Here is a 22669-nt window from a genome sequence, read left to right as displayed (position 1 = left end):
CCAACCGATCAAATAACGGATGAACAAAAAAGAAACTTGACTGATACCATGATGACCCTGATCCATCAGCCACAGGGTCACACACAGACACACGCACCAGTCTGCTGGCCACTCTGTTGATCATGACCCTCTCGGGGAGGTCCATGGTGTTGGCGATGGTCAGCACCACCAGGCGGGCGTGGCGCCGCGTCGGCCAATCAAACAGGTTGTACATCACGTTCTGCTTCCTGGTCCAGAGCAGGTCCAGCTGCGCCGCGGAGACGGAGAGAAGATGAAGAAGTCAACCTCTGAACCGCGGAGAACAGCTTGGGTTTCCAGAGTCATCTCTGAGCGCTGCTTAACCCTTTCACTGCCACACTACAGAAGGTTAACCCATTACTATCACACTACAGAAGGTTAACCCTTTCACTGCCACACTACAGAAGGTTAACCCATTACTATCACACTACAGACGGTAACCGGTTAACCTTCTGTAGTGTGGCAGTGAAAGGGTTAACCGGCTGTTGTGTGGCAGTGAAAGGGTTAACCGGCTGTTGTGTGGCAGTGAAAGGGTTAACCGGCTGTTGTGTGGCAGTGAAAGGGTTAACCGTTTGGTAGTGCGGAGGACTTTCACCAAATCTTCGTCCATCATGTTGGAAGAGACACTGGTCACTATGTGCAAAACAACGGTTGCTCTGTGTTGATAGATATGATTATATCTTATTACCTCGTAAACAAGTGAAAGAGTAACAGTAATATCATTAGGGCTGACCCCGACTAATCGAATAGTCGACTAATCGATCGAAAGGAGCCGTATTCGACTGCCAACCTCTTAGTCGAATGCAAAAGAAAAGAAAATATATAATAATATTATAAAAAAAATTGGATCATTCTTTCCTAGGCCTATAAGCGTGGCTTGACGGTGAATAACACCAGGCTAATATTGACCAGATGTGAAAAATTGCCACTGAGCTCATTCAGCACCTTCTTGAGAAGTTTCAAGTTTCTCAAGTTTCTTTATTAGTTGTCATACAGAAGTACAGAATACTTTTATACAAAATGATTCTTACTGTTACGCTCCAGAGACTGTGCTAGATCAAGTGTACTAAAGATCTCAGCAAATGAATAAAGGGAAGATGATTTACAGGGTTTTTTGTTGATACAGTGCTGACTTTTGCCATCCGGACACATGCAATTTGAAATTTTAATATAGAATATAAGGCCTAAATGACCTTATTATAGCCAAGTCATACATCTATGGATCAGGCCAAATCTCCTCTTTCCAATGGCAGAGTTCAATCTGGATTTAGGGCAGCAAAAACTGTGAATGAAATCTACTGTAAGTACAGTTACTTTTTTATAATGTAAATAGCTCCACCATTTTATCAGATTAAGACTATTTTCCCCCCCTAGACGTTCACAGAAAGGTAAAGAAACCAACTACGTTCTATTTCATGGCAATAACGTTCAGGTTTGTTCGACCTGTGAGACATAATGAAAAATAACATTGAAAAATGATTTCACGCCAGACGGCTACATGGCTGGCGTGAGCTGGGTAGTGTAGTTTTCTGAAATTCGAAAGCCCATCGAAAGCCCTGGGTCTCTTCTTTCATAGGACTACACTCACTTTCGGCAGCGCCATTTCCTCGTGTCCACCGGTTTCCGACTCAATGCGCTGAGATTTCTATAAACTCATATGTATTCATAATCATTGGTAAACAAACGTAGTGCTGAAAATATATACTTTGACTGCTGTTTTGATAGGGTTAGGGTCTTTACTCTTGGCTACTTTGAAAAAAGAAACACTACATTAATTAATACAGACTATATTGATCTATTTATGGTGTGGAATTATTGTCGGTCCGGTACCGGACCGCTCAGGCTTAAGGGGTTGAAGGCCTGTGAAGTCACACCTCTTGAGACCAAACGGCCCGCTCACCTCGTCCACCAGCAGCACGGTGGTCTCCTTCTTGGGAGCAGGGTTACTGAACTTCTTCTCCAGCAGGGCGGCAGCATGCTCAGTAGTGGCCTTCTGACCCGTCAGTTTCTGGAGGGAAGAAGAACACAGCAGACGTTAGCTGCTAGCTAACACTTAGCACTTAGCTCCCCCACCACAAAGACATTTTCATTGGATAGCATTGATGTTAACTTGGAATTCACCGCCAATGGACTCGGAAGCCATCGTGGAGTTCTGCAGGCAATGGTCAGCCTTGTCACTGGTTATTTTTTAATCACAGGCTCAAATTAGGCACTTGCCATAACCGGGCAGTCAGAAAAGTGGCAATTTTTATTTTCTTGAACTTGAGGACTGCATACTTTTTTTTGCAAAGCTTCATACTTTATACTTATAGCACATGCATGATGAGACTCTTTTGAAAGATAACATTCTGAAGTTACTAATGCAAAAAAATGAAAATCGATATGAAACAGAGGTCTGAACTTGAGTTGAACTTTAACTTGTGTACTGACATTTTTCTTTAGTGGTTGCAAGATTCCATATTCCAATATTCCAGCATAGAGCTATGCGCTGGAAAACACAGCGGATCCATAGCCTGAAGCCAAGTCCAAATTTGATTTCCTCATCCACCAGAGTGCGTTGTGAAGTCTGATTCACTTCCCGTTTTCGCTCATCAACTTTTACCTAGTTCCTATATTCGCACCCCCCTCGTGGGGTATCGTTGGAAGTGTAAACTTGTTGGCTACAACACTGACCAATAACCTTCGCCATCAGCGGTGATTGCTCAGTTCTGGAGCGTATACAGTCCGGGGTGGTCATAATCACGCGTGTCGCGTAAAAAGACGCTCACCTGACATATCGTCATGTAACTCGAGAACCTCGGATTTGGTCGAGTGAGGTGCCGTTAACCCTAACCCTAACCCTAACCCGAGTGAGGTGCCGTTAACCCTAACCCTAACCCGAGTGAGGTGCCGTTCCAACGGCAACAAATAGATCTTTCGAACGGTATATTATATGTTCAGCGAAAAATGCGGCCTGCGTGGATGAGGGCCTGATTACGGGACCCCACCTGTTAAGAGGACACTAAATGAGGAGGAGCATTTAGACTTATTAAAAGCATTTAGACTTATTAAATGTGCTTTTCTGTTTTTGTTGATAATTTAGCATAACATTGCTGGTACCTATGAGTTCTATCTTTATAATGGAACCCGCTACGACCTCCCAAAGACAGTGATGTTGGCCGGATCGCGGTTTCCTCGCTACCGTTTGACCGGCCGGCAAACTCTTTATTTTTCCGTTGCTGGCTCGAAATTGCGCTCTTAACGCACATAAGGTAACGCTTGAGTTCATATTACACATTATTTGTATGTGGTCGAGTCAACACGGTCCTCATTCCAAATGATTGAAAATCTTAAAAATAGCACCCATTATTACTATTATTATTATGTTCTATTTAGTGCTGTCACTAGATATTAAAAAAATGTATCTAATCTAATTAATCACATTTTAATCGCATAACCATTTTAGGCCTGATATTCTATAACCATATTTCAAATGGCATGTGTCCGGATGGCAGAATTCAGTACTGTATCTACAAAACCTTCCGTTTAATCATCTTCCATTTATTAATTTGCTTAGATTTTTGAGGTCTGGTAAATTTTAGCATGGTGTTATTCACAGTCAAATTACATTTTTTATTCATTTTGCATGGTGTTATTCAGTCAAATTAAATTTGTTATTCATTTTGAGTTAATATTCATAAGGCGATAATTTGCTGTGTAATTAATTAATCTAATTAACGCGATAAACTGACAGCCCTAGTTCTCTTGTCTTTTTATATAATATTATTACTTATATTTTCACATTATATATTATTATTGTTACTATTATCTTTTTTCCTGCCTGTACCGCCCCCCCCCCCCCCCCCCCCCCATGCTGCTATGACACCTGCATTTCCCAAGGAGATCAATAAAGGAAACACTCGACGCCCAGACTCTGTCTCTTCCGTTTTAAAATGAAAGTTTGAGGTAGAATAATCAAAGTGTCTGTAGAAACTCTGTATCCAACACTGTGACCGTGAGGCGGAGCGAGAGTGCAGTGTCCTGGGTTGACCTCTGACCTGCAGGATCTGCACGTAGGCCTGGTGGGGGTCCGTCATCTTCATGCCGTTGATCTCTATGAAGCTGAAGGCTGGGACCTCGTCCAGGTCTGAGGCCTGCTGCAGGCAGCGCATCACCTCGTGCACCGTGGCCGTCTTGCCCGTGCCCGGGACGCCCGAGATATACATGCAGCTGAGGAGGAAGACAGCCAGCGGTCAGACCGCAGCCAATAGGAAGGGGACTAGAAAATGCCTGGTTGTTGATATGATAGACCAGGGGTTCCCAAACCTTTCAGGCCGCGACCCCCAAATAACGGTGTCAGAGAGCCGCGACCCCCACTATTATAGGAGGGGAAATTTATTTTTTCCCAATTATTTTTCTTGAATTTTTTATAAATGGAAATGTATGGTTGAAACATGCAAACGTTCAAACGCACGCACACTAATAAGCATTGTAGGCTTTTAACCAGGGCCGGACTGGGGAAATCATTCAGGCCAGGAAATATACAGTAGTACAAGGCCACTTTTTAAGCAGGGGGTCTGGGGGTCCCCCACCAGGATTTTTTTTGTTACAAAGGCTTCATTTCCTGCATTCTGGTGCAGGAATTTTTTTATTTGTACCCTTTAAATGCCAGTGTTTGTGATGGCATCACCAATTATTGTTAAAAAACAGGCTAGCATATGTATGATTAGCAACAACACTGAATCTTTTATTCAACTTCAGCCCTGATCATAACACCACATATTCATTTTATAATTCTAACCCTTTAAATGCCAGTGTGTGTGATGGCATATATTTGCAATATATCAAATGCAAAGTAGATTTTTCTGGGGGGGATTATTACAGGCTAGCATGTGTCAATGATTAGCAACAACAGTTTTTTGTAAGGGTCCCGCCTCCACCAATCACATGCGGCTCCCTTTGTGTGTGTGTGAGAGCGAGAGAGAGAGAGAGAGAGAGAGAGAGAGATAGTTCTCCAACTTGTGTGAGTTGCAGTGATCTCCTGGTTGTTCCCCACCTAGGTTATCTAACTATTGCGCTGCTGCAACTAGAAACACTGGCCTGGCCTGCTTCTAAGTTCAGTGGCCTGACTGCATACATTTTTTTTTATCATCTGGCAACCCCCCCCGCGGCGGCTCGCGACCCCCACTTTGGGAACCCCTGTGATAGACTACTGGGGCACAGGAAGAACACCATGTGAATTCATCAAATGGGTGGCATTTCCCTTTAAGGGCTTTCCAACGGCTAGCGGGAGTAGTAAAGAACACGTTTCTTTGAGCCTCTAATGCAGGCCTTGGTTTGTATCAATTCACACTCAATCACAGGATACGGTCTCATCCTCTAAGAACACAACAGGACGTGTGTTTCTTCATACAATACTGCGCAATGCCACAGTTCATTAACCACGGTTGTCATTCAATGATAATCACCTGCTATTTTATTACAATCACCTGTTGTTTGTGACCAGAGATGTCTGTGATCAAAATACTATTAATATCAACAGGTAAACAATTATTTCACTCACACTTATATTGTCCACTGTTGCCTATAATAAAACCATAGGCGTTAGAGGGCATCCCTGTGCGCCAAACAATCAGGGGTGTAAAAAGTACCCAGAAATTATACTTAATTGAAAGTATGGGTACCGTCTCAAAAAAAAAAAAAAATGGTAATCTTACTCAAGTAAAAGTCACAGTATCTGGCTATTCTTCTGATAGCAGGTGTTTAATCAAAGATCCCTGCTTTCTAGTCTTGCACAAGGACCAATCAGCATGGGTATGGGCGGGTTCATTTTCCATTGATAGGGATTTGATTGGCTGTTTTTAAATAAAGCGCGGCCGCAGGATTAATAACGTTAACGTTAGTTCGGCCAGAGAAACAAATATACTAATTAAAATTGTTGGACCTGCGAGATTTGTACTTTGTAGGTCTGCATTTTAAATGTAAAAAGTATGTATTTTTTCTCTGAAATGTAATTGAGTAAAAGTACAAGTATACAAACCTAATAATACTTGAGTAAAGTATAAATCCCCCAAAACAGTACTTAAGTATTGTAACAAAGTATAATTACTCAAGTACTTTACACCCCTGCAAACAATAATAGCAGCATATATTGCAGATGGCGACACAACACGCGTGCCCCCCCCCCCCCCCCCCCCATCCACTCCACAACTTTATTGTTAGAGGATTTCTAGGGAAACACTGAGCTACTCGTCCCTGCAGTGTAAACGTGTCTCCTCTCTCTCTCTCACCCTCCAGTGCCGTCCATGATTTTGCTCTCCACAAAGTTGTAGATGTCCTGGAACTCCTGCTCTCGGCACGGCAGAGACTCTGGCACAGAGGACACGTGAAGCCTGGTGGAGCACAGAGACGTATGGTTAGAACCACAGAGACGTATGGTTAGAACCACAGAGACGTATGGTTAGAACCACAGAGACGTATGGTTAGAACCACAGACGTATGTTTAGAACCACAGACGTATGTTTAGAACCACAGACGTATGGTTAGAACCACAGATAGTATGGTTAGAACCACAGATAGTATGTTTAGAACCACAGAGACGTATGTTTAGAACCACAGATAGTATGGTTAGAACCACAGATAGTATGTTTAGAACCACACAGACGTATAGTTAGAACCACAGATAGTATGGTTAGAACCACAGATAGTATGGTTAGAACCACAGACGTATGTTTAGAACCACAGATAGTATGGTTAGAACCACAGATAGTATGTTTAGAACCACACAGACGTATAGTTAGAACCACAGATAGTATGGTTAGAACCACAGATAGTATGGTTAGAACCACAGATAGTATGGTTAGAACCACAGAGACGTATGGTTAGAACCACAGACGTATGTTTAGAACCACAGATAGTATGGTTAGAACCACAGACGTATGTTTAGAACCACACAGACGTATAGTTAGAACCACAGATAGTATGGTTAGAACCACAGATAGTATGGTTAGAACCACAGACGTATGGTTAGAACCACAGATAGTATGTTTAGAACCACAGATAGTATGGTTAGAACCACAGAGACGTATGGTTAGAACCACAGAGATGTATGGTTAGAACCACAGAGACGTATGGTTAGAACCACAGAGACGTATGGTTAGAAGCACACAGATAGTATGTTTAGAACCACAGATAGTATGGTTAGAACCACAGAGAAGTATGTTTAGATCCACAGAGATGTATGTTTAGAACCAGATATGTATGTTTAGATCCACAGAGATGTATGTTTAGAACCACAGAGATGTATGTTTAGAACCAGATATGTATGTTTAGATCCACAGAGATGTATGTTTAGAACCACAGAGATGTATGTTTTTTTTTTTTGGTCCACTTTTTCTCCCATTTTCTATATTTTCTCCCATCCCAATTTCGTATCATCCAATTCAACCCTCCCCTGTCACGAACGCTGTTTCTTGCCTCCCACAAGCCAGCTGCAATGTGGACTAAGTCATACATAGCACAAGTCCCCTCCGGTACTTGAGGTAACAGCAGTCGCATCTTTTCACCTGCGCAGCTCGATCTCTCAGTGGCGAGGAGTAACGCGTGGGAGGCTCACGCTGCCCCCGACACTTCCTGATTCTACTGCGCAGGCGCACCAACCGACCTGTAGGAGACGCGGTCCACAACGCCCGATCCCCACCCATCAGTTTCCCACCCCCTAATACGGCCAATGTGTATTACTGCGGACGACCAGCCAAACTGAAAACAATGTGGAGAGCTGGATTCGAACACGCGAACCCAGCGTCTCCACATTGGTGGCGAGTGCCTTGCCCACTACACCACCTAGCCGCCCCCACAGAGATGTATGTTTAGAACCACAGAGACGTATGGTTAGAAGCACACAGATAGTATGTTTAGAACCACAGAGAAGTATGTTTAGAACCACAGAGATGCATGTTTAGAACCAGAGATGTATGGTTAGAACCACAGAGATGTATGTTTAGAACCACAGAGACGTATGGTTAGAAGCACACAGATAGTATGTTTAGAACCACAGAGAAGTATGTTTAGAACCACAGAGATGCATGTTTAGAACCAGAGATGTATGGTTAGAACCACAGAGATGTATGTTTAGAACCACAGAGACGTATGGTTAGAACCACAGAGATGTATGTTTAGAACCACAGAGACGTATGGTTAGAACCACAGAGAAGTATGTTTAGAACCACAGAGAAGTATGTTTAGAACCACAGAGATGTATGTTTAGAACCAGAGATGTATGTTTAGAACCACAGAGACGTATGTTTAGAACCACAGAGACGTATGGTTAGAAGCACACAGATAGTACGTTTAGAACCACAGAGATGTATGTTTAGAACCACAGAGAAGTATGGTTAGAAGCACACAGATAGTATGTTTAGAACCACAGAGAAGTATGTTTAGAACCACAGAGATGTATGTTTAGAACCAGATATGTATGTTTAGAACCACAGAGATGTATGTTTAGAACCACAGAGATGTGATGTATGTTTAGAACCACAGAGATGTATGTTTAGAACCATAGAGAAGTATGTTTAGAACCACAGAGATGTATGTTTAGAACCACAGAGATGTATGGTTAGAACGGGCGTTTCTTTCTCTTGCCGTTTTCACTCGTGACTTTCCACCTAATGGTCACCATCGTCAAATGATTGACGGAGCTAGAGCCCCGGGTGGCAATCTGACTCTGCCGTGTACTTGGCGCACGCCTCACATAGCGGCATGTAACTCGAGAACCGCTGAACGGATTTTGTCGCCTGAGGTGGCAATCGACAGGCAACAAATAGGGCTTTAATTCTATATATTGTATTAAGAAAATGCAGACCCGAGCCGCTAGGGGCTGCCAAAGTGCCATGTCGCACCAGTGGGCAAATCATCCACCAGCGGTTGAGCGACAACAACGAGTACTTGTTATTTGGTCCGTTTTTCTTTTTTTCGATTTTAATATTCTATTCAATGTCACAGACCTGTATGTTGCCGTTAAAAGGCATATTGGGACCCCGAGGGTGCAGTACCGGCCAGATCCTGCCAGGTGGCAGTATCAAGAGTGCAGTAAACCCTGTTCCAGACTAGGGATGCACCGATCCGAATTTGTCAGTCCCGATACTGATACCTGGGTTTGGGTATCGGCCAATACCGATCCACTTTTTTACAAAAAAGTAAAATAAAAAATAAAATGTATCCACTGGCAATCAAAGCATCAGAAACGACCCCCCCCCCTTTCATGCATTCATGATGAAACATAATACCTATTTGATTTGGAAATAGTAGCGTGTCCAGGGATGAAACACCCTCACGTTGCGCCCTATAACTCAGCCTCCCGGGAATTAGCCCGGATCACTCCGAAACTATACTTATTAAAGATGCAATCCTTATTCAACTTAAATGCACCTTCTGGTTCTACTGGTATGCGCTTGGTTGACGCGCTCAGATAGCAGCACTCGGGAGATCGGATTTTATATATGACATTTATTTTCCTTTCAGATTTTCCTTGCAGATCTTCGGATTCCAATAATCCCAACAATGAACTTTAGGAAATGTTTATCTTACCATTTGACGGCGAAATCATATTGTAGAATCAATCAGTCAAAAACATAGGCTGCTCTGCAGCGGTCAAAAAACCGTGCCGCCACATACCAAACATTCTTAGAACACTGGCTGTGTGACGGCCAGCTCATTTTAAACACCTGATGCCTGTTTCCCCAAATTAGCCACAAGCATCCCAATTGGCATCTCCATAATTAGCTTATCAAAAATATAATAACCACAACAATACATGATCACAAAAACCCATTATTTATACATACATTTGGCTTTAACAGTGATTATATAGATTATGGCATTTTAAGTGCTTCTATCGGCTATGTATGAAATATAGACTATAGACCTATACAACTGTTTACAAAGTAGTTTCAAGTTCAAGTTTCTTTAATAGTCGTCATACAGAAGTACAGAATACTTTTATACAAAATGCTTCTTACTGTTACGCTCCAGAGACTGTGCAAGATAAGATAAGACAAGATAAGTATGAAATAAAATAACATAGTATAGCATGTAAATTAGAAGTAAAAAATGAGGTCACAGTGTTCAGTATAGACATATGTACAATGTTCGATGCAGAATAGACGTAACTGAGTTACCATATAATATACAATACTATGCAGTGTACTAATATACAATACTATATAGTGCAAGGCAGAAATGGGATGAGGTGCAATTTAGGTACAATTTACAGTAGGTGTACGAGTTGTAGTGCAAATCCTTTATCAATAAATATAAAGTGTGTTTGTGTGATCTAAAGTGTGGAGAGTGGGTGCTGCAGTGTGTCGTTTGTTTAAGTGAGTGTGTGGGTGTGGGTGTGTGTGCTGTGTGCATTTGATGGCTGTTGCATAGTGTTTATTGTTCGTTTAGCAGCCTGATGGCCTGGGGATAGAAGCTTCTTCTGAGTCTTTCTGTGCTCGCCTTAAGACTCCGGTATCGCTTGCCTGACCGCAGCAGTTCAAAGAGGCAGTTGTTCGGGTGGCTCGAGTCCTTAATAATTCTCTTAGCCTTCCCCCTGCACCGCTTGTTGTAAATGTTCTGGAGGGTGGGAAGCCCCCCTCCAATTGTGCGTTCGGCTGAACGTGTCACTCTTTGTAGTCTGCTACGGTCTTGTGCAGTGCTATTCCCAAACCAGGAGGTGATGTTGCCAGTCAGGATGCTCTCTATTGTACATGAGTAGAAGTTCCTAAGGATCTTCTGACTGACTTGGAACTTCCTTAGGCGCCTGAGGAAGTAGAGGCGTTGTCGTGCCTTCTTCACAACACTGTCAATGTGTGTGGTCCATGTCAAATCCTCGGATATGTGGGCTCCGAGGTACTTGAAACTGTTCACTCTCTCAACCGGTGCCCCGTCGATGCTGAGGGGGCTGTAGTCCTTGACCCCCGACCTCCTGAAGTCCACAATCATCTCTTTTGTTTTGCTGACGTTCAGGGAGAGGCAGTTCTCCTGACACCACTGTGACAGATTCTCTACCTCTTCCAGGTAGGCCCTCTCGTCGTTGGCAGAGATCAGGCCCACCACTACTGTGTCATCAGCTAATTTGATGATTGTGTTGTTGTTCCGCTGTGCTACGCAGTCATGCGTGTACAGGGAGTAGAGGAGGGGGCTCAGAACACAGCCCTGGGGGGCCCCTATGTTGAGCGTGATGGATGAGGAGGTGCAGTTGCCTGCTCTTACCACCTGGGGTCTGCCCGTCAAGACCCACTGGCAGAGGTCATAGTTCAAGCCCAGGTCCCTGAGCTTGGCTATGAGTTTGGAGGGGACTATGGTATTGAATGCTGAGCTGTAGTCTCACATAGTTCCCCTGCCTCTTGTCCAGGTGTGATGCTGCTGTGTGCAGCACATGGGCTATGGCGTCCTCCGTGGACCTGTTGGGGCGATATGCAAATTGCAGGGGGTCCAGGTTGATGGGGAGGGAGGAACAGATGTAGCCCTTCACTAGCTTCTCAAAGCACTTCATGGCTATGGAGGTGAGGGCTACAGGGCGGTAGTCGTTGAGGCAAGCGGGCGTAGATTTTTTGGGTACAGGGATGATGGTGGACTTCTTCAGACAGGTGGGGATGACAGCCTGTTCCAAGGACAGGTTGAAGATGTCAGTGAATACCGGGGCCAGTTGGTCGGCACAGACTTTTAGGACGCGGCCGGGGATGCCGTCCGGTCCTGCTGCCTTCCTGATATTCACTTTTTTAAAGATCAGTCTCACCTCATGTTCTGTTACCCTGAACACTGAGTCTCCATCAGCAGACCCCCCCCCCCCACATTGCCGTGGTTTGTAGGCTGGTGTTGTTATTCACAGCCTCAAACCTCGCATAGAAGGAATTGAGATCATTTGCTAAGGAGATGTCACTGTTCAGTTTGAGGGAGGTGCCTTTGTAATCTGTCATTGTTCTGAGGCCCTGCCACATGCCTCTAGAGTCAGCCTGTTCAAACTGAAGTTCAACTTTATCCCTGTAACGCCGTTTTGCCTCTATTACTGCTCTCCTGACGTTGTATCTTGCCGTCTTGTGTTCTTCCATGTTGCCTGTCACCAGCGAGTTGTTGTAGGCTGATGTGCGCACTTTCAGAGCCTCACGGACGGATTTATCTACCCAGGGCTTTTGATTTGGGTAGATTCTAATTGTGGTAGAGGGGATTGTTTCTTCTACCAGAGTACAGACAAAGTCAAGCACCGTTTCAGTGTATTCGTTAATATTGGCTGTTATCACGGAATACACTCCAGTCTGTGCATTCAAGTGCAGCTTGGAGTGTCTCCTCTGACGTCACGGTCCAACGCTTAACCTCTCGCGAGACCACCGGCGTTCGCTTGAGACTTTGTTTATACTTTGGCAAAAGAAAAATGGCGGCGTGATCGGACTTACCGAATGGACTAAGAGCCTGTGACTTGTACCCATTCTTAAATTGCGAGTATACATGGTCTAATATGTTCTCGCCTCTGGTGGGACAGGTCACATGCTGATAGAAATTCGGCAACACCTTTTTAAGACGCGCGCTGTTGAAATCGCCCAGAACCACAATGGCAGCGTCAACGCTAGCTATCTGTTGTTTGTTTACCTCGTCGTGAAGTTTTGTAAGTGCGGCCCCAGTATTCGCGTGTGGTGGGATGTACACTCCGATGAGGATGATGGACGTCAACTCTCTCGGAAGAAAGAAGGGTCGACATTTGATCGCGATAAACTCCAGGTCTGGGGAGCAGTGGTTAGACAATTCCTTTGCGTTGCCTATATCGCACCACTCCTTGTTTATCATGAAGGCAATGCCGCCTCCCTTCGTCCTTAGTGACTCCGCCGTCCGGTCCTTGCGGAGGACAAAGAAGTGGTCTGCCGGTTCTATTGCATGATTCGGGACATCTGGAGACAGCCAAGTTTCTGTGAAACAGAGGACATTACAGTCCCGAATGTCCCGAATGTCCCTCTGGAATTGGATCCGTGCTCTGATGTCGTCCAGTTTATTTCCTATCGATTGCACATTGGCCAACAATATGCTGGGCAATGTGGTTCTGTGTCGTTTGGACCTCAGTCTGTTCCGGACCCCGGCTGCTCTTCCTCGTCGTTGCGGCTTCTCCTGGCTTTGGCCACGGCCACAACAAAGGATCTCAGCGGGCCACTGCTGCTGTTCAGCAATCCGATCCAGAGAGCAATCCAATCGGTACGTTTTCCTTAATCCAATGTCAATGATTGACTGACGGTCATACACATATAATGCACCAACAGTAGGTGCAAATAAAACTCTTAATACTATAAAAATTAACAAAAGAAAGCACAGTCTCGACGGAGCGATCAGAAAGGCAGCCGTTCGGTGCAGCGCCAAGTAAACAAAATCATACATTTGGCTCTAACAATCCAATTGTCGTGGAACCTTGCATGGCAATTACCAAAAACATGCTTAACAGAGCCAACACAATACTTTTTGTCTTACAATAAGTCTGCGTCAAATTGCACACTGTCCAATCTTCTGCTCCTTGAGCGTAGCGCGAATATGAAGAACATAGCGCACAGTTCATCTACGAAATAGTTGTGTGTATAGTTGATGTGTGTAATGTGTGTGCATGTGTAAAGGGAGGGGGGTAGTGTGTCTTCTTGGGGGCGTGGGGGGGGGGGGTGTCTTCTTGGGAAGGGGGGGGGGGCAGGATAAGGGCCATCTTAGGGTGAGGAGAATGGAGTGGATGCAGGCTGTGGTTCCTCTTGGGCCTCTACCAGCAGAACCAGCTTTGAGATTGGCCGGCGAAGTGTGCTCGTCTTTGTCCTAACCAGCACTTGCCGCACGAATCCTCCTGCATTCGGTAAAACTTGAGTGACTTGGCCCATTAACCAAGAGTTTCTTGGGGAGGTGTCGTCGATGATGAGGACCACGTCTCCTTTTGTCAAATTTCTTCTTTTCTTTCTTCTTTTTCTGAAAACTTTGTAGTCTTCATAGAATTTCTTGTTCCTTTGAAACGTTCTCTTTAACCCTTTAATCGCCAATGACGTGTTAAGACGTCATTCCTCGCCATGCTTAATCTGCCAATGATGTTTTACAGCGTCTTTGAGATCAATATTTCAAATTTCTGTCATGATAATCATATTTCACCGACGGATCCTTGACGGGTGCTGTGGATCTCCACTCAACTCTCCAACGGTTCAATATCGCCACCTGGTGGCCGATCGGCCAACCGGAAGTGGGGAAGTGGGGCCAGAAGTGCTTGGTGTCCCCCCTATTCTGTCCGCCACTCGCTATCGCTCCCGGGGGGCCATCTCGACACACTGGATAATCGATCGGTTGCCATAACTCAATAAACAACGTTATTTGGACATATATAGTATTATACAACCCGGAAATGGTTCATCTAGATCAACATCCCATAATAGCGAACTTTTTGCTCCACGCTGATCACCCAACGGTAAGAGGAAACTGCGGTGAGTTTCAGCGTTTTTGATTATTATTATCCATACAAACTGCTATGATCAATATATCACCCATACTACATGATTCATTTAACGTCGGTCATTGCATTATAAACGACCCCCCCCCCCCCCCTCCGGTCACCAGCAGATGATGAGTCATGACATTTAGGACTAGGGCTGGGCGATAAAGATAACTATCGCGATAAATTATTTCCTCGAAATAAACATGAAACGTGGTCGCAAAGTTTCGATATATCGATTTTCCAAGCTTGGATATGAGCACGCACGTTTTATATATTTACGTGCCGAGTATGTGTGCGGCGTGAATTCTGAGGCCACGTTCATAGTAGTGTGGGGTATACAGTGGACGTCGTTTCAATATATTGTGGCGGAAGAGAGTATTTTAGTGTCATATTGAGCACATTGGCATGAGATATTCCGCTTGTCGGCTAACTGCTAACGTGCGCGGACTGATGACGACATCAACTCGACTCGAGACATTCGCAGCAGCATAAGAAGTTAATTAAACTTGACATACATTATATCGACGATAATTATCGATATCGAATTATATGAAAATAATTTTATAATTTTATCGCGATAACGTTTTTGGTCATATCGCCCAGCCCTATTTAGGACCTTGTACAATTGAAATTTTTTATCTGACGTCAATCGCTAGCAAACTGCATTTGATGATGTAATATATGCATAAATGGCTATAACTCACGTTCTATGAATTACTGCAGAAAACGATGAAAACATATTTATACTCTGGACGGTATTTTAGTATGAATGTGTGAATGAAAAAGTAAAACGTTCCTACACCCTGAACAATAGCTAATCGATGTTGAATGGGCCATAGTAATGTCAATTTAGCAATACAATTTAAAGTTATAGCCCTGCAAAGAAGGTGAACATCTCCATAGGCTTAGACTGGTGGCAGTGATCATACATTGATGGATATAAGCGTGGCAGTTAATATCTTAAGCACCCCCACAGCCCAAATGGAATGAAAAAAAATAAATAAAAGAAAATTCAATTTTTTTTATATTATATATTTTTTGGACCAATCAATTGGACTAACGGCAAATTTTGGCCAATCATAGTCGACCATCCAAATCCTTAGTCGGGGACAGCCCTAGTACAAGCAGACCGAAACTAACTGAAATCTACAGCATGGGTTGGTGAACATCTCCATAGACAAATAGAACTGGCAGGGAATGGTTTAGGATGGATATAAGCGTGGCAGAGAAAGGGTTAAGTTTAAAGCTCTTTGTTCCGCAACACCACGATTGGCCCTTAGGCTGGTTGTGCTGGATGCAGGAGGCGCAGGAGTATAAATGGTTTTGGCCGCTGTGGTGGCATGATAATCTTTGAGGTTACCAAACACGGTGGGAAAGAATCCTTGACTGTTTATTTATGAACAGCACCAGGTCTTTAAACTTGGCTCTTCTCTTCTCTCTTTCTTGTATGTCACAAGCTATAGCTCGCCATTTCTCTTTGAATGTATATGGGAGCTTGGAGAGAACGCCTTTCATATTAGTTGGGTGGTCCATTTCTTGCATGTAGTCCACTGTATCCATTGTGTTCAGACAGCTGCTGAAAAATACTGAGAAGGCCTTTAAAGCTTCTGGGTCTTCGGCTTTGATAAACGACCAACTGAGAGCCTTGTTGATGTAGGCCGTGGCGATCTGATAATCATCTCCGAAATGGTGCTTCAACAACTTTTTTTGCCTCTGTGTATCCTGTGTCAGGTTGCATGTACTGGCAACTACGCACCAGCTCTCTTGGTTGATTAACAGTGTATTGTTCCAAAAAATAAAGCCTGTCCTTACTGTCCTCTGTCTTCTTCTCAATACCATGTTCAAGTGCTCTGATAAAGAAATGGTAATTTAAAGGATCTCTATTAAATGTTGGGATACTGAGTGGCGGCAATGAAGACATCTTCTGTTGTTTAACGAGTGTTTCGGTTATCACATTTTGTTTTTCTATTATTTTTACCAGGTTGCTCATTTCATCTCCTCCAGAGCCGGAAGATGAGCTGCTGGATGGGGGCGGCGGCTGCCTTGGCTGGGCCTTTGTGGCTTGTGCACTGGAGTTTGTGTTTTCTTGCATATTCTGTACAAGACTTTGGAAGTTGGAAGTAGCTCCAACTACATTGACGATGCTTGTGTTATCGTTGGGGTTACCCACTCTGATAGCTGCTCTCTGTACAGTTGGGCGAGGCAGCTGAATGAACTCAGGTTCCAGGAGGTTTGTGCTTGAAAATAGATCCCGACCATGCACATCCACAAGCCCATCATTTTCTGCATCAAGTAGTCCATGTTCCAGATAGTCGTTCATCCCATCTTCTAAATGGGGCATGGTGGGATGTGGGAGCATGGCAGTGGCAGGTTGAACAACAGAATGCTCATATTTCCTTATGACACACAGTTTTGCAGCATTTGCTGCTATTTCCGTTTTCAATTTAAACTGCTCCCGTTTTGCCTTCAGCTTGGCTTCAAACTTGGCTTCCTCCACTTCCATAGCTTGTTGCCGTGCCAACCTGTCAGCTTCAAGCTTGGCTTCCTCCACTTCCATAGCTTGTTGCCGTGCCAACCTGTCAGCTCTTGCCATAAGCTCCGCCTCCTTGTAAGTATTCCAGAGTAACCTTTAGTGAGCCAAGAGATGATCCGGAGGCGCTTGACCTTGACCTCTGTGAAACTCTGTCACATGGTTTTACAACATTTGCTTCACTCTGAACGGAAGCAGCAGAAATCCAATTTTTAACTGTAGCCTTATACTCCAGAAGAGACTCCACTTTGGGGTCATACCAGTCAACTTGATCACTTTGCATCTCCTCTGTGGTCAGTAATTCACACAGCAAGTCATTGCATGTACCCAGGTCACTGCACAATCGTGGAAGTTCATTTTCAATTCACTTTTAAATGCTGTTTTTTTGTAGAAAAAAAAAGTATCTGATCCAATAGGTATGGCTTAACACTTTCCGTGCCAGCAGGGGGTGCCAGAAATAGGCGCTTGAGTGCCAACGCTGTAGTCAATGGAGGGCGATTATATTTGTGAACGCATAAACTATATCTTAAATTATGTGTCTAATACGCCCGTCGCTTATCAATGACTTGTTTGCAGTCAACATTGTCGAAACGGATATTTTTTAAAATGTATTTATTATAATTTTTTTTAATCTGTTCATTTCCATTTTATACCATTTTGAAAAACGCTAGTTTTTTTAAACGTTAAAAAAAAATCTGCAGGAATCGCTCTTTACTGTAATACACAAAACACGTTGTAATTTTTCGGCCTATTTATGAATCGTTTTCAAATAAACGCTAGATTATCGATAGTATATGTGTACTTATGCACGCTATAGAAGCGGGCTGAAAAATCGATTATCTTATTTCCTGATCAGCACACACACACTCACAGCCACACATACATATGGGACACGTTGATATATAGGTGAAAATAGCTCCGATTATCCCAAGACTGGTCAAATAGATTCCTTACCTCAGATCAGATGTTCTCCAAAAAGATTATTCCAATTCCTGATCGCCATTCCAAATATCGATCGAGTTTATTGATCCAACGCTGGGTGGTCGAAAGACATATTCCACGCTGTTCTGATGGTGGACAATGAATGGGATCAGCTCGGATTACTTGCCTGACAAGTAAAATGTGGAATCCGGACCCTTTTTCCCCATCCATTTCATTCAGTCCAATCCAATGGGGTGCAATACCATCCGGAGAGATGATAGGGGGCGGTATTTTCCCTGTTCGAGCTCAGATAGATCCCCACTGGTAACGTGAGGCTAGATTGATGACAAATGAATGGAAATCGATAATAAAAAAAATAACGATTAAAAACGAGATTTCTCGTCGGTTGGCACTCAACGCATGGCATGAACTAACAAGATTTCTCGTGGCTGGCACTCAAAGTGTTAAAACCAATTTCCGACAATTAGTTACACTTTAAATAAAAAGATTCTATTTCTTGATTCAGAACAATTTTATCATGGATGAACAAAACTTTCAATGCGAATGGTTGATTTTTTAAGCACCTTGTCTCCTCCTCCAGAACCCTGACTCTACCTCCTGAGCTCCGTGTGCACCTCACCTGGCTCTGGCCTCCTCCAGAACCCTGACTCTACCTCCTGAGCTCCGTGTGCACCTCACCTGGCTCTGGCCTCCTCCAGAACCCTGACTCTACCTCCTGAGCTCCGTGTGCACCTCACCTGGCTCTGGCCTCCTCCAGAACCCTGACTCTACCTCCTGAGCTCCGTGTGCACCTCACCTGGCTCTGGCCTCCTCCAGAACCCTGACTCTACCTCCTGAGCTCCGTGTGCACCTCACCTGGCTCTGGCCTCCTCCAGAACCCTGACTCTACCTCCTGAGCTCCGTGTGCACCTCACCTGGCTCTGGCCTCCTCCAGAACCCTGACTCTACCTCCTGAGCTCCGTGTGCACCTCACCTGGCTCTGGCCTCCTCCAGAACCCTGACTCTACCTCCTGAGCTCCGTGTGCACCTCACCTGGCTCTGGCCTCCTCCAGCACGTTGCCAGGCAGCCGGGCAGGCAGAGAGCGGCCGGGGATGCTGGGCGTGGCGTGGCGGGGGGTCCGGGGGGTCGAGGGCGTGGCCTGTTCACAAAGACAACAATCGGAATTCCTTGTAGGCAAATGGTGCATTTTATAGAGCGCTTTTTATCCAAAGCGCTTTACAATTTTGTTCCTCACATTCACACGGGTCGCCAGCAACACTAAATTCATATTCAAAAGCAAAAATAAATGTAATGTATAAAAACTTTTTTTGCACTGCGGACCGATTTCATATTGACAATATGGCCCACTATACCTTCTTGATGGGGGTCTTGCGTGGGGTCCTGGTTGAAGAATGTGATTTTTGTGCGGAGCGAGGCGTTCGGGGCCCTGCTGCCCCTCGTTTACTCTTCCTCACCACAACCTCCTCCTCCTCCTCGTCAAACCCTTCCTCCTCCTCCTCATCACTGCTGCTCTGGAGGTCCTTCTTCAATGGAGCGTAGTTATCATCCTCATCATCCTCTCCATCTGAATCAAAGCTCTGCTTGTTGTCCAATAACCTCCTACAAGGTAAACAAGAGAAGAGAAGAGAAGTTGATACGGTAAGAAGAGAAGAGAAGAGAAAAGACAAGATAAAACAAGACAAGATAAAACAAGACAAGATAAAACAAGACACGATAAGATAAAACAAGATAAAACAAGCTAAGAAGATAAAATAAGACAAGATAAGATAAAACAAGACAAGATAAGAGAAGAGAAAAGACACGATAAGATAAAACAAGACAAGATAAGATAAAACAAGACAAGATAAGATAAGACAAGACAAGAAGGTAAGACAAGATAAGATAAAACAAGATAAGATAAAACAAGACAAGAAGATAAAACAAGATAATATAAAACAAGATAAGAAGATAAAATAAGACAAGATAAGATAAAACAAGACAAGAAGATAAAACAAGACAAGATAAAACAAGATAAGAAGATAAAATAAGACAAGATAAGATAAAACAAGACAAGATAAGAGAAGAGAAAAGACACGATAAGATAAAACAAGACAAGATAAGATAAAACAAGACAAGATAAGACAAGACAAGAAGGTAAGACAAGATAAGATAAAACAAGACAAGATAAGATAAAACAAGATAAGAAGGTAAAACAAGACAAGATGATAAAACAAGACAAGACGCGATAAGACAAGACAAGATGAGATAAAACAAGATAAGAAGGTAAAACAAGACAAGATAAGATAAAACAAGACACAACACGATAAGATAAGATAAAACACGACACGATAAGATAAAACACGACACGGTAAGATAAAACACAACACGATAAGACAAAACAAGACATGATAAGATAAAACACGACACGACAAGACAAAACAAGACATGATAAGAAAACAAGACAAGACGATAAGATAAGAAAAAACAAGATAAGATAAAACAAGATACAATATGATACGATAAAACAAGACAAGATAAGACAAGACATGACAAGATAAGATAAAACAAGACAAGACAAGATAAAACAAGACAAGATAAAACAAGGTAAGACAAAACAAGACAAGATAAGATAAAACAAGACAAGATAAAACAAGGTAAGACAAAACAAGACAAGATAAGATAAAACAAGATAAAACAAGACAAGATAAGATAAAACAAGACAAGATAAAACAAGACACGACACAATAAGATAAGACACGACAAGATAAGAAGTAGGGCTGTCAGTTTATCGCGTTAATTAGATTAATTAATTACACAGCAAATTATCGCGTTATGAAAATTAACTCAAAATTAATTACAAAAAAGTTTTTTTTTTTTTTTTTTTTTTTTATAATACATTTTTTTTTTGTATCTCATTCATTCCATGAGAATGTAGAATACACATTTACAGATATTTTTTTTAATATGGTCCATTTGCATGTTCTTGGTATCTGATTCTAGGGACATCTATGAATCTCAGGGAATGTATTCCCAGTGTCAGAAATACTGTGGGCTAGATCCACAAAGAATGGATTGCACGGTGCAAGTTGCACCCTTACTTACAATTCATTATGAATTGAAAATGGGGGACCCTGATATAACCAAGACGAAAGTCTTTCTCTGGTCTGCATGCCCTTAACAATTGTGTGTATTGAGCCGTACTGTATTGTACCCATTCTGCAATCTGTTAATAATATTTACATTCAATCAATCAATCTGCGCTGTGATTGATTGAATGAAAATTTAATTTTGATCAATTGTAATGAACCAAATGAGAATATCAATACATTTTTTTTTTTATCTTTGACCAGACCTGAAAAATCTAAGCAAATTAATAGATGGAAGATGATTAAACAGAAAGTTTTGTAGATACAGTACTGAATTCTGCCATCTGGACACATGCTATTTGAAATATGATTATAGAATATAGAATATGAGGCATAAAATGGTTATGCGATTAAAATGCGATTAATTAGATTAATTAATTACAAATCCTGTAATTAATTAGATAAATTTTTTTAATCGCCTGACAGCACTAATAAGAAGATAAAACAAGATAAGATAAAACAAGATAAAACAAAACACGATAAGATAAAACAAGACAAGACAAGATAAGATAAAACAAGACACGACACGATAAGATAAAACAAGACAAGAGAAGATAAAACAAGATAAGATAAAACAAGACACAACACAATAAGATGAAACAAGACAAGACACGATAAGATAAGATAAAACAAGGCATGGAAACCGGCTTGAGTACTTGCACTGAAAAGGTGGAAGTGATAGATGCTAGATGTGGAGATATAGAAGGAATCAACGATAAGCTAATGGCTAAGCTAGCCGACGTCGAATACCGACTCCATCGACCTAATATTCGCATAATAGGACTGGATGAGTCTGTGAGTTGCGACCAACCCAATGTCTTGGCAAAGGTACTGGTTGAAATTCTGGGGGCGGAGATCCTCCCTACAACACCCGAATTGGATCAGTGTTACAGAATCGGAGCCAAAGCTGCAAATAACTCCAGGCCTAGAGTAGTTATTGCTAGCTTACGTCAAATTGGAATAAAAGAAATAATTGTTCGAGAGGCACGGAAGAGGAGGGGTAAACTGGTATACGGAGGGCACATAGTCCAAATCTATGAAGATTACTGCCCCGAAGTCGTGGAGCAGCGTTCCCGCTACAAGGCCGTCATGGCCTCACTCTACAATCTAGGTTTCAAACCGTCTCTCCAGTACCCCGCGAGGCTGTTCATCATCACCTGAGACGGAGTGAGGATACATATTTCCTCGCCTAAGGAAGCCACAACCTTCTTGAAGAAACAAGAGGACACCACGTCATAGGCTACAGTATACTGTTTTTGAGCAGTTAGCACTTCGTTATGGCTTAAACGCCAAGCGGCTTAATAATAATTTCAATAACTTTGTTTTTATAAATAGGTTAACTATATGACGCTGGATATCGCCTAGATACTTTATTTAAAGGTTTCGCAACATCTGATATAAGGGGGGTTTGGTCGGTTTTATTTTGATAACCATTGAACGTCCATTAAGGCTGGGGAGATAAACGTTAGCTCTGTTTAAATGATCTATGACTTTTATGCATGTCATTTATGTCGAGCCATGACTTGGCTTAATACCTCCGTGGGTCCGTGAAGTTTTTTTTTTTTATGTATTCTTTGTGTGTGTACATATTT

General features: G+C 42.9%; 1 protein-coding gene across 1 annotated transcript in view; it reads right to left on the bottom strand.

Moving 5' to 3' along the window:
• The window catches only part of orc1 (origin recognition complex, subunit 1), a gene marked incomplete at its 3' end in the record, with an annotated part of 105451 nt that overhangs the window by 30644 nt on the left and 52138 nt on the right, over window positions 1-22669 (bottom strand). Inside the window, exons 13-18 of the mRNA XM_084307598.1 lie at window positions 19305-19551; window positions 18984-19090; window positions 6288-6389; window positions 4056-4227; window positions 1919-2026; window positions 98-247 (exon numbers count right to left, since the gene is read on the bottom strand). Coding sequence (XP_084163724.1) covers window positions 98-247; window positions 1919-2026; window positions 4056-4227; window positions 6288-6389; window positions 18984-19090; window positions 19305-19551 — 886 coding nt within the window. The remainder of the gene's footprint in view (window positions 1-97; window positions 248-1918; window positions 2027-4055; window positions 4228-6287; window positions 6390-18983; window positions 19091-19304; window positions 19552-22669) is intronic.

This window comes from Notolepis coatsorum, assembly GCF_963971535.1.
Source record: "Notolepis coatsorum genome assembly, chromosome: 2".
In the NCBI taxonomy this organism is placed as follows: domain Eukaryota; kingdom Metazoa; phylum Chordata; class Actinopteri; order Aulopiformes; family Paralepididae; genus Notolepis; species Notolepis coatsorum.
The sequence above is the reverse complement of the archived record's forward strand: the minus strand, read 5'-3'. Positions and strand labels throughout refer to the sequence as shown.